Here is a 12,863-nt window from a genome sequence, read left to right on the forward strand (position 1 = left end):
ACTTTTTATTGACTTTAATCCAAATACACAAATAAGTGTGCAGCTCGATAAATTTTCACAAAATAAGTGTGGTCGTATGACCAGCAAATAGGGCAGTTTTGAGGACTACATGAGACAACACCTGGAAAGTTCTTAGAGTACTGGTACTGGGTGGCTAATGCTACTTGCTCGTTTCATGGGCATTGCGCTAAACACTACGTGCATTGTTTTTATCCAGTCTTTACAGTAACTCTATGAGGTAGGCACTAATATATATTACCCTCGTTTCAGATAACAAAACCTAGATTCAGAGAAGTTAAATATACTGGCCAACATCACAAAGTTAGTAAATGATAGGGTGTGAGAAGAACCCAAGTCTTCTGCCAAAAACCCCTCCCAAGCCCTTTGAGAAACTGATTCCTCAAGACATCTATTGCAGCATCAACGAATAAGTTAAAAAACTGGGTAGTCAGTGACCAGTTTGGAAAACTGTGGTCTTCCGAATTCTTAAGCCAATTAAAGAAATGTTTATTGAGCACCTACTATGTGCCAGGCACTGTTGTAGACGCTGGAGATACAGAGCAAGCAAGATAGAAAAGTTCCCTGTCCACATAGAGCTTATGTTCTGGCAGAAGAAGAAAGACACAAATAAATAAAGATAATTTCTGATAGTAACAAATGTCATCGAGAAAATAAAATAAAATAATGGGATGGACAGAGGCTTGCAATCTGGGGGCTGTTTTAGATGAGACACTCAGGGAAGGCCTCCCAAGGGGAGGGGACTTGAATGAAGTTGGAGGCACAGGCTGTGTGGCAGCCCACGGGGAAGGTCATTCCACCAGAGCAGCAATGAACTTGGCACTTTTAAGGAACAGACAGAATAGTATGCAGCCATTCTAAAATATCATTTTGAAAACTAAAACTTGGAAAAAAGTAAAATAAAAAAGTACAAGATAAACTAAGATGATAACCATTACAATACCCGTGCACAGCTTATCCCAACCTTTGCTAGACAGACAAAATTCTAAGAAAAGTGAAACAGTTATTGAGGTGGAGTGTTTATGGACAGTTTTTAAATTGTTTTCCTTTTTGAAAAATATCTGCTATTGTCACATTATTGTTTCTGCAATTTTTTAAAAGTCAAGAAAAAAGAAGCAGCATTCCGGGGGTCTCCTACAGACCAAATAACACAGGTCTCTGGTTACTGTGAAGGCTGTGCATGGGAGGTAGATGTATCATCTTAGTGAACAGGCTGTGCAATCTCATGCTCCCTCTCTGGACCACAATACTGAACATTCAAGATGCCACATTGCCTTTATAAGCAAACTTTTTATTGACTTTACTTTTTGGTACGCCTGCCAAAGTAGCGTCCCTCATAGATAAGGGCACAGGCAAGGAAAAGCCTTTCTACTATTCACATGACATACCTACAAGAGAACTTTTTTTAATAGCAGGAAAAAAAAAACATTAAAACATAGGCAAAAGATCTGAACAGCTGATCAAAGAAGATATACAAATGGCAAATAAGCATATGAAAAGATGCTCAACATCAAATGTCATTAGGGAATTGCAAATTAAAACAACAATGTGAAACCACTATACACCTATTAGAATGACCCAAATCCAACACACTGACGATCAAATGCTGGCAAGGATGTGGAGCGACAGCAACTCTCATTCATCGCCGATGGGAATGCAAAATGGTACAGCCACTTTGGAAGACAGTCTGGCGGTTTCTTACAAAACTAAACATATTCTTACCATACTGTCCAGCAATAGTTCTCTTTGATATTTACCCGAATGAACTGAAAACTTACATTTACACAAAAACTTACATGTGAATGTTTATAGCAGCTGTATTCATAATTGCCCAAACTTGGAAGTAACCAAGATGTCCTTCAGTAGGTAGATGGATAAGTAAACTATGGTACAGGATATTATTCGGCACTTTTAAAGAAGGAAATTTAAAGGCATATTACTAAATGAAGGAAAAAATCAATCTGAAAACAATCAATCATACATACTAAATGATTCCAACCACATGACATTCTGAAAAAGGCAAAAATACAGAGACAGTAAAAAGTTCAGTGGCTGCCAGGGGTTTGGGGAGAAGGAGAGATTAACAGGTGAAGCACAGGGAATTTTTAAGGCAGTGAAAATGTTCTATATGGTACTTTACTGGTAGGTACATGTCATTACCCACTTGTCAAAAACCATACACACAGAGTGAACTCTAATGTAAACTATGGACTGTAGGAGATAATGACACATCAACGCTGGTTCACGGATCATAGGAATGTACCACTCTGGTGCAAGATGTTGAAGGTTGGGGGTCTGTGGGGGTGGAGGGACAGGGGGTATATGGGGAATCTACTTTCTGCTCAATTTTGCTGTGAACTTAAAAACATTCTAAAAAAAGGTTAATTTTTTTAAAAAATAAATCAATATAAGAAAACAAAGAAGCATTGTCTGGTATAATTTGTTAGCTCAGGTGTGGGAATGGGAAATTCCTGGAAGATCTTTGTTCCTTGACCTCTGCCACCAGTCACACAGGAAGGAACAAGAAGAAAGTCATGTGTAAAAGGAAGAGATTGTCCAATGTCTGCTCTTCATTGGACACTGACTGTGCGCTAAGCCCTGTGCTTTATTTATAGGAACCATTTCATTTGTTCTTTCAAAAGCCAACTGAAAATGTTTCTATAATACTGAAGGGATGAAACTTATTATTATTCCCAGTTAATAGCCCAGGAAACCAAGGCTGAGGGATACAGATTTTCCCAGTCACCCTGTTCTACCTGAGCCCAGAGGCTGAGCTCTAAGCCGGTAGGGGAGGGTGAGCCCCTTCTACCTTCAACATTCCAGTCTATGATTCCACAAGTTGTTCTGTCTCTCCTGGGGACCCAGTTGGGGGGCCCTGCTGACTTGGGCACTGGATCCCTGGAAGGACCTGTGCTGTGCTCTTAGGGGACTGAGAACTGACTGCCAGGAGCTCTACTTCATGCAGGAATTTCACACCTTCCAAACCCTAGACTGCAGGTGGAGGGTGTCTTGGCAGGAGCAGCAGCCAAGAGCCGCCTCTAAGCTGGGAAAGGTCTCCTCCAGCCCTCAGCCACCTGCTCCCCAGCCCCACCCTCTCCACCTCCCACCTCATCTCTGGAATGCCAAATCCAAGAGCTGGTGGAACCAGCTGGGTTTTAATAATTAAACTCTGATATGTATGCTAAGGAATAGAGAGAAGAAATAAAATGGAATCACTATAGTCAAGCTGCTGTATTATAAAATCAAGTAGTTTGAGGCATGAGGAAATTATTCTATTCTTAACTAGCCTGGGAACTTAAATTTTGGAACTTTCCAGTCCTGCGTCAATGCTGGGGAATAGATTAAACCTCCAGATAACCCTCTGATTACCCGCTGAAGGACTAAGGTATCCAGACCGCCTGACATCCATTATCCAGACCACATCATCTAGAAGATTATGTCTCAGAACAATCCACGGTGATTATGTCTCAGAACAATCCAGAGGCTAAGAACACAGGACTGATACTTCTTAAGAACGTACTTTTCACCATAAAAACTCAGCTTTTCTTTCTTCTTCAGAACACGCAGGATATTACCTAGTTGTGCTTCCCCATGCAGACCCTAAGACCCGTAAATAAATCTTTATCATTTATTTCTAGCCAAAGCCTCCAGACTTTTTGAGTTCATTTGTGCTGATTAGAGAGGCATTTCCTCCTGGCAGTCAAAAGACATTTGAATGCCTTTTCAGCCCATCTCCCCAAGCATTTCATGTCCTGAAGAGCATGAGGGTAGTAAGTAGGATAATAACAATGAGCATAGTATTAAAAAAAAATCCTCATCATCATCATTGCCACCCTGTTTTGACTGCTGTAGGGTGCCAGGCCATGGTTCCAAATGCTTTGCCCACACTGTCGCATCCAACCCCTTCAGGTACTTTTAGTGTCTCTGTTTTATATATATATGAGGAAATTGAGGCTTGTGAGAAGACAAGGAACTTGCCCCAGACCACATAGCAGGTGAACCACTCTGCAGGAACTGAAATCCTATCTGCCAGCAGCACCAACCCCTCCTGTCGGTGGTGAGAGCCAAAGTTCGGCATCCTGCTGGGGCCACAGTCAACACCGAGCCCAGTTCCTTTAACTTCCAGGAACAGAGTTGACTGGGATGGGGCAGGGGCGGGGGAGGAACTTCCAGGAAGCTGCCTTTCCGGTGGACAGCAGGACCCGGCCTACGGCCTGTTGGCTCAGGCCTCATGACAGCCCCAAGGGGCAGGGACAGGGCCAGCCTGGGAGAGGGGCCCTCCCCAGGCTTCTGGAGTGGGGAATCAGGTGACAGAACATCTGCTCCTGCCCAGGGAAGACAGGTCTCTGCCCGCAGCAGGCCCTGACCCCTCTGCTCATCTTTTCTCTTCTGATTCTTGCTCTCACTCACCTCTCCACATCTTTGAGATGCTTGACTGTTTGGGGCCTCCCAGGAGACAGTCATTCACAGGGAGAGTAGCCCAAAGAGGTCTATTTGTCCAGGGGCTTGTCACAAAGGCCTCGAATTCAGACTTTTAACATTAGTTTTGAGGGGCAGTGTGCTCTAGGGGTTAAGCCTGCAGCGTCTGGAGCCAAATTGCCACTGGGCCTCCCTCCCAGGTCACTTAAGGCTGCGAAGCTTTGGTGAGGTTCCTTAACTACTCTGTGCCTTCAGTTTCCCATCTGTAAAATAGGGCTAAGTACCCACTTCATGAAGTTGTTGTGAAAATTAAATGAGTTAATAAATGTAAACTGTACATTTCTGTAAGTATAAACCCTGGCACAGAATAAGCACTCGATCAGTATCAGCTGCTATTTCTAAATAATGTTATATACAGAATCACAGACAGAATGGAAAGAAGAGGTTTATCAAGGAAACTTTAAAAAATCATCTCCTATCTTCCCACCATTCAGCACAACCACTGACACCATTTCACTCCGTTTCCTTTTAATTTTTTCCTGTCCATCATCTTTACAACAGTTTAATCACAGTGTACTTAAAAGTCGTGCAACTTCGAGACTTTTTTTATTTAACATTTTATCCTAGGCATTTTCTATAATCATTCAATAGGTTTTTACTGAGAGTCTACTATGTGCTGAGCATGGTTCTAGGCTCTGGATATACAGCAGCCAGCAGAACAGACGAATCTCTTTTGCTGGGAGTTTACAGTCTACTGGGTGTTGCGACATCGCCTTCAGAACGCATTCTTTTACGTCAAGGTTCACATGCGGTAGAGAGCAGAAATGCGAAGCATGGACTTCAATGGATTTTTACATATCTAGTCACCTATGTAACTACCACCCAGATCAAGATACAGAATATTTCCATCACTCCAGAAGATTTCTCCACCTTCTCCAGTAATAACAACCCCTCATCCCCCTAGCTAACCTTCTGGCTTCTATCAACATAGATTACTTCCACCTTTTTAACAACAGAATCTATTCTTTTGAGAATAGCTACTTTTTATTTATTTTTATTAATTTATTATTTTAATTAGTTTCACGTATACAGTACATTGGTTAGACATCTATATAGTTCGTAAAACGATCCCAATTGCTCCCTCCCTCCCCAACCCTCTACCTAGCCAACATATTAATGCTAATTGCATTAGAATGCCTACTTTTTAATGGCTGCGGTATATTCCATTCTATGGACATATTGTTGGACACCTATTTTGCTTTCAGTTTCTCATCGTTATCAATAGTGCTACAGTGAATGCCTTATTTCTAATTAGCTCCTTAGGCTAGATTCTCAGAAGTGGGATGATTGAATCTTGGTAAATACTGACAGATTGCTTTCCTGATAGTTTGTATAGCTCCACCTACAGTGGGAGGAGGAAGCTACGGGCACACCACATAACTAGAGTCCAGCTCAATAACCTCCCTTCTTACCCGTTTTAGCTAGAATCCTCAGCATATAATACTGTGGTACAGCAGCGTGTCTCCACAAGAAATCTAACTGGCATGAGGACTCACAAGACAGGACCTCTGTTGGTCCTGAGTTTGGGACTCAGCTTTACAATGTTAGAACTCTGTCTTCCCGCAGACACCAAAAGGGGATTCACCCTTCATCATGGATTAACAATAGCCAACCAATAGAATTTGATTCAATCATAAATCAGTTATCAATCTAGGAAGTCCCCGACAGTCAAGAAAACAAGTCACATGTCAGAAGATCGGTGTGTCTGTTCTCTGTTAGAAGGCTGCAGGGAAAGGCAAATTATAATCAGAAAGTTTCTTGGTGGCTCGGTCTGGGTTCCCCAGAAAGCAGAGCTGGTGCGCAGGAAGCACTGAGGTGTGGAGAGACAGCACTCTTACTTTCAACTCAATGGACTTCCTCAGTTCCGAGTCCTTAAGGAAAACAGGGTTCAGTCCAGAATTCTTTGACAATTCGTCCTTTTCACCCCAAACTTCCAAATCCCAGGCGCTGTGCAGTCTCCCACCTGCCCTTGAAGATTCTGGTTCTCCCCATGTGCCTGACCACAGCCTAGTTCAGATCACCATCGTCGCTCACCTAGACCTTTGCAACTGACCTCCCGGCATCCCTCCTGCCCACCCTTGATTCAATCTCCACCTGATAGCTAAAAGTGACCTTTTAAACTAGAAATCTGCTTATGTTTAAAATCTCTATTTAAAAACCTTTGGTGATGGACGGCTTTGGTGATGGAATGGATAAACAAAAATCAACAGTGAATGGTTAAATGCAATGTGCTATATACACAAAATGAAAAATTATTCAGCCTTAAAAATAAAGAGATTCCGATACTTGCTACAATATAGATGAACCGTTAAGACATTATGCTACGTGAAATAAGCTAGACACAAAAAGATAAATATTTATGGTCCCACTTATATGAGTTGCCTAGAATAGTCAAATTCACAGGGACAGAAAGTAGAATAGTGGTTTCCAGGGGTTGAGGGGAAAAGTGAACGGGGTGTTATTGTTGGGTACAGAGTTTCAATTTGGAAAGATGGAAAAGTTTTGGAGATGGACGGTGGTGATGGTTGCACGACAGTGTCAATATAGTTAACACCTCCGAACTATACACTTAAAAATGACTAAACCAGTAAATTTTATGTTATGTATATTTTCCCACAATTAAAAAAAAAAAAAACCTTCAACGACCCATTACTTTTATCTCAAAATCCATAACACAGTCGACGCGATCCTACTGGATCTGACCCCTGCCTTGTTGGTGTTTTAAGGCTGATCGTCACACCTCTTGCCACTTCAGCTGGGATCTGGATCTATTAGGAAATAGAAATGGGAAACAGACAGATGGAGAGAGAAAGATATGGGTCTTATTATTAATAATGCTGGGCTAGAGTCGAGGCTTGTACCTGTGGCCACAATGGAGCTTCCTAAGACCGTCCTCCCTCTGTTGCCTTCCCCCAGCTCCTGATATAAACTTCCAGCTCAGTCTTCGGTAGAGCAGCTAGGCACATACGTTCCCTCAACCTAGGATGCTCTTCCCTCCATGGCTGACTTGGCTGGTTACTACTTATCAGTTATTTCTTAGCATAAATGTCACACACTCGGAGAGCCCTTCCATGACCCAAATGACCCATCCTACCTCCGCTCCCTGCCTACTACCAAGTCTCGTGGCTCCTAGAGCTATTTCTTCACAGCAGTTTCCACGATTGCATTTTATGTGTCTATTTCCATAATCACTTTGTGGAAGTAAATGAGGAGATAAACTGTGTGAGAGCAGACCCTCTGCATGTTTTGCTCCTGGCCACATTCTCCAGTACCTGGCTCAGTGCCTCACTCCTAGGCTCCTACGCATGTCGAAGAACATTTGTATTAACCAGCACTCCTTGGGGGGTTCTGTATCCTGTTGGAAGGAAAGTGTGGGTAAGGCTTTGGGGATGGGAGGTCATGGGCAAGCCTAAGTAACATTCACTGCTGTACCTGGGGCTTCCTTCTCTGCTCTGTCCCCAAACAACGCTCAGTCCTGCTCTAAATAACTATTGACCAAATATTCAAAGGATGTCAGTTTGAAGAAGTGTCCGAGTGTTTCATTTTGACCCTCAAGCCTCAATTTAAATGCCACTTCCTTTCAAAAGCTTTCCCTGACCTCTCATCTCCCTTCACGTGAGAACAGTTTAGGGTCCCCTCTTCTGGGCTAATGCAGACCCTTCTGGCACTAATCATGCTGCACTGTCTCTGCCTGTTGAGGTGTCTCCCCTACTAGACTATGAGGACCAAGAAGGCAGGGGCCTTGTTCACTGCTTTGTCACCAGCATCTAGCACAATTTCTTGCACATAGCAGGAACTCACTAAATAGCTGTTGAGTTAATGAATAAAGTGCCTACCATGTGCCAGGGAATAGCTGGCTCTGTTGGGGGTAGGGGGATATATGTAGTAATTAATGGATACTTGCTAGCTGTTCCCCAGCCTCTGGATTTAAGCCACTCAGTAAACCCCAACCTCCAGGACATTGAACTTAGTCAACCCTAGATGAGCCAATTGGGTCCAAAAAGACTCAATTCCAGGACTGCTTGGGGAATAGAGAAATTGACTTTCTCATTCTTGTGAGATGTAAACTGGTGAGGCTGAATCCCCAGGAGAACTGCTGACCTCCCTGGGCCCATGAGAGGAGCCTGAGTTAAGATGAAACCAGCACCATGTAGGGCAAAACAGAGGAAGCTGAGTCTTTGATGATATGGGAGCTGCTTAATCAACCTTTCCTGAAGCTAGTCCTTCTATCTCCATTCTTCTCAGGCACACGTGCCAATCCTTCCCTTTAAATCAGTTTGAGTTGGATTTCTGCCCTCGTAACATGCAACATCCGGAAGGGTCAGAGGCAGCATAAGCTTCAACATCTCAGTACCCACTGGGGAGCTGAGTAAAACCTCAGTTCAGGAAGCTCCTGGAATCTTGTCTTGCAGCCCTCAACTCCTCATCTACTGTGACTCTCAGATAGGGACATCACCCTCCTCCCCATCCCACCCCCCGCCCCCTGCCACATCAGACACGCTTGGTGCCAAGGGCAGGGGATGTGGAGCTGGGTCTAAACAACCAGTTGTTCCTGTTGTTGTCAGTCCTTACCAAGGAGACAACTAGGACCCATCCAAAGACAAAACAGCTAAAGTTGTACCTGGCGCATGACTTTCTTGGGCCCCTAAATCACTTAACTGGGGGCTGGATCAGAAAAAAACATTTTAGTCTCCTTAGTACAAGCAGAGTGGAGGTATAAGATCAAAGAATAAGAGTCAGGGCTGGGAGGATCCTTAGAGATGAGCTGGTCAGACCCCTCATTATGCAGATGGGAAAATTAAGGCCCAGAACTGGGAGACTTGCTCAAGGCCGCACGGCATGTTGGTGGTGCCAGAGCAGGCACTTTCCTTAAAGGAGTTTCTCCACCAGAGATGGGGTTGGAGGATCCCCCAACTTGGGAGGGAGTAGGGAGGGAACACTGGTGGGGACGCTCCCTGCTATGGCAAGTCACCTTTAATAATCTGGTAGCATTCTGATAATGCCTTGTGGCTGGCCCAGGGTGAGATGACTTCAGAAGGTACTGGTCTCTGACAAAGCATCAGTGATGCCTCCAGAATTTCTACAAAGGAGGAATTTAGGGCCAGCAATCTGGTGAGAAAAGGGACAAAAAGACTTGACTTGAAGCTGTGTTTGCATAGCAAGTCCACTATTGTTACTTGATCAGGGATTCTCAATTTCCACACCATCAACATTTTGAGCAGGATAATGCTTTGTTGTGGAGACTTTCCTGTTTAGGAGCATCTTTGGTCTCTACCTACTGGATATCTGTAGCACCTTCTAGTTGTGATAACCAAAAATGTCTCCAGATAGTGACAAATGTCCTCTGAGAAGCAAAATTGTCCCATTTGAGAACCACTGACTTAACTATATGTTGAAGTGGCTGAGAAGGCATGATGGAGATTCCTCTAAAAGAACAGAGAGCCACCCCTGCCTACAAGAAAAGAAAATCATCAGAGGGATAATCAGATTCGTGGTCACATAAGACTGTGTACCTCATGGGATAACTGGCCCGAATAAATGAGATCATGCATTAGCAGTACTTTGCACTCCTGCTTGACACAGTACGTAATACGAATATTACCTATTTTTACTTATATTTATATTACCTATTTAAATTTACTTATCTTTAATTCATAGGTGAAAATTGCTCCCTGATGATCTACTTCCTGTGGACCCATTCTGATTAGGGGCATCTCCACTTGCTTCTTCCCATGTGATCCTTTGTTTGGATAGGAAAAGGAAGGTACAGAAACACCAATTTATGCAGCTTAGAACATAGAATCTTGGTTCCATCACTGGTTTATTAGAAACTTAAGTTATTGAGTCCCTGTAAGTCTGTTTACTCAGCTGTAAAATTCATAGTATGCTAATACTATCCATTTCGTGGGAGTTCTTGTGAGATTTATAAATGAAGTGACTCTAGACACAGGTCTGGGAATTCAGATCTGCTTAGGCTGGTACAGCAGTTGCACTAATAGAATCTACCACCAGAGGGCAGGATTGATGTATCCAAGTTCCCACCTATTCTAGACTATCAATTCATTTTTTGAGCATGGTTGTCTTAACTTTGTATTATGGAAAATTCAAACGTAGACAAAAGTAGAATAGTATAACAAACCCCATGTTAACATCACCAGGTTTCAACAACTACCAACATTTTGCCAATCTTTCTCTCTCTTTTTGTTTGCTATGCTGCCTGTGGAGTATTTTAAAGCATATCCCAGACCTCACTTCACTTTATCCATAATACGTCACTGTGCAGCTCTAATAAAAATCGGCTTTTATTTCTACAAGCATTATATCATTATCAAACCGAACGAAAAAAATGACAGTAATTCTTTAATTTAATCTATCAGTTCATATTAAATTTGCCCTGATCATATCATATTTGACAGTGGGCTGACTTGAATCAGAATCCAAATAAGGTTTTTGCATTTGGTAGTCTTGAGTTTTATGCTTTAATATTCTATCTTCCCTTTTTATTTTCATGCCATGAATCTGTTAGGGAAACCAGGGCACTTGCCCTGTACAATGTCTCACATTTTTAGTTTGGCTGATTGTTCGTGGTGACTGCCTGTCCCCCATATTTCTGGTAAACTGGTAATTAGATCTTGGCTTGAGTAGGCTGATTTTTTTCAGGCAAGAATATTCCATGGAGAGCACTGTATCCCTCAGTGATTTTAAGACTGGCCAGTTGGTTTAGGCAATGTCAGCCTAAGCTCTCCATTACAAAATTCCCCAAACATTTTTTACCCAATTGTTTTAGCATTTTGTGACCACTGCCTAGACAGTATTTCCTTAAGGTTTGTAAAATCGTGCTTTTCTAATGCTATCATTTCTTCTGCATTTATTAGTTGGAATTCTATAAAAAATAAATTTTCTTGTGATGGATGTTAGCCTTATTGTGATCATTTCACAGTATATACTTATTTCAAATCATTGTTATACACCTGAAACTACTGTCAATTATATCTAAACTTTAAAAATATAATCTTTTCCTATATATGTGATTACCTGGAATAGAATCCATTAAGGAAAGACCAAGAGAATGTCTGATTACTTCCCTTTATTTATCAATGTTCAGAGTAATCAGTTGATTCCCTATAAAACTCCAATGGTAACAAATGTGTTGTTTTCCTTAAGTATCACTATTAATGGATTTTTATATATTTTATGTTGTAATCTATTGGAGCCATTTTTCTCTTAATGCTTAAAACTGTCCTATCTTTGGCCAGTGGAGGTCCCTTTCTATTGGTTCCTCAGTCATTGTTACATGACCCCAATAGTCTGATAGCTTTCCTGGCTTCCAGGCACAAAACGACCCAAGCTTATCTTTCCTGTTCCATATCAGAAATCAGCCATTTATCAAATTAGCCTCAATTTTCTCTAATTTTTAATTTTTTTTTAACTGGAAAATTGTATTTAGAGGACAACTCTGTACACTAAGGGTTTTCATTACTACTAGGTTGGTCATTGCTTCTAGGCAAAACTAGAAAATACATATTTTAAGAGAAAAATACATAGTTCCACTATCTAACTCAGATCTAAGATTATCCTAAACATCTTTAATACCTGTAAACACTTTTCCTCATACTTTGAAAATTGTGATTCCTAATGCCATTAACATAATTTGCTTTATCCTAAAATATATCGGTTTCCAAATAGCAATATCAATATTACTACTAACAGTAAGTCTAATAAATGCAATTTAGTATTTCTTTGCAGTTCTAGCTATCCTTAGACTACATCCCATTAGGGAGACACAGTCAAAATACTTATAAAGCCACTTGGAATTATTTTCTCTGTGTAGTTATATCACTGATCTGACATAGAGATGGTTCGTTTGTTTCTATTTGTTTTTAATTTTTATGGACTATTTTATTTTTTATTGAACTTTGTCTTATAAATATGAAAAATATTTACAAAGTTCCAAAATAGTAACTATATAATAAAGTACATTCACAGAAGTCTCATTTCCATCCCTGCTCCTACCAACCGAGATGGTAAACCATTTTTAGAAGATTGGGGTTTATTCTTCTTCCATTTTTTCTTTAACTTTTAAATAAAGGCTATTAATGTGTATTTATATTTCCCACTTACACAGAAGTTAGCATATTATAAACAATATTATACACACTGCTTATTTCACTTAACTATAGACATCATTCCATATTGTTTTTTACTATATATAAGAAAGCTTCCACTTCTTTTTACAGCTGCATTGCACTACATCTTACTATAATTCATTCAGCCAGTTCTTTGACACGTGAGCAGTTTCCAATCTTCTGCTATAGAAATAATACCATAATGAATAGCCTTGTGCATACAACTTTTTGTATTTTTGC

The 12,863-nt window shown here is 41.2% G+C and overlaps 1 protein-coding gene across 6 annotated transcripts in view; it reads right to left on the reverse strand.

Moving 5' to 3' along the window:
- TRIM63 (tripartite motif containing 63) overlaps window positions 1-12,863 on the reverse strand; it is a 41,223-nt gene that overhangs the window by 24,218 nt on the left and 4,142 nt on the right. For 3 of the 6 annotated variants that reach the window (XM_011357652.2, XM_011357654.2, XM_011357653.2), the window contains exons 2-3: window positions 7,770-7,852; window positions 7,151-7,265 (exon numbers count right to left, since the gene is read on the reverse strand). The exons of the other annotated variants lie outside the window; for them this stretch is intronic. In XM_011357652.2, coding sequence (XP_011355954.1) covers window positions 7,151-7,168 — 18 coding nt within the window. In that variant the 5' untranslated portion in view covers window positions 7,169-7,265; window positions 7,770-7,852. The remainder of the gene's footprint in view (window positions 1-7,150; window positions 7,266-7,769; window positions 7,853-12,863) is intronic. 6 annotated transcript variants of the gene reach the window in all.

Source organism: Pteropus vampyrus, unplaced genomic scaffold (assembly GCF_000151845.1).
Source record: "Pteropus vampyrus isolate Shadow unplaced genomic scaffold, Pvam_2.0 Scaffold36, whole genome shotgun sequence".
Lineage (NCBI taxonomy): Eukaryota > Metazoa > Chordata > Mammalia > Chiroptera > Pteropodidae > Pteropus > Pteropus vampyrus.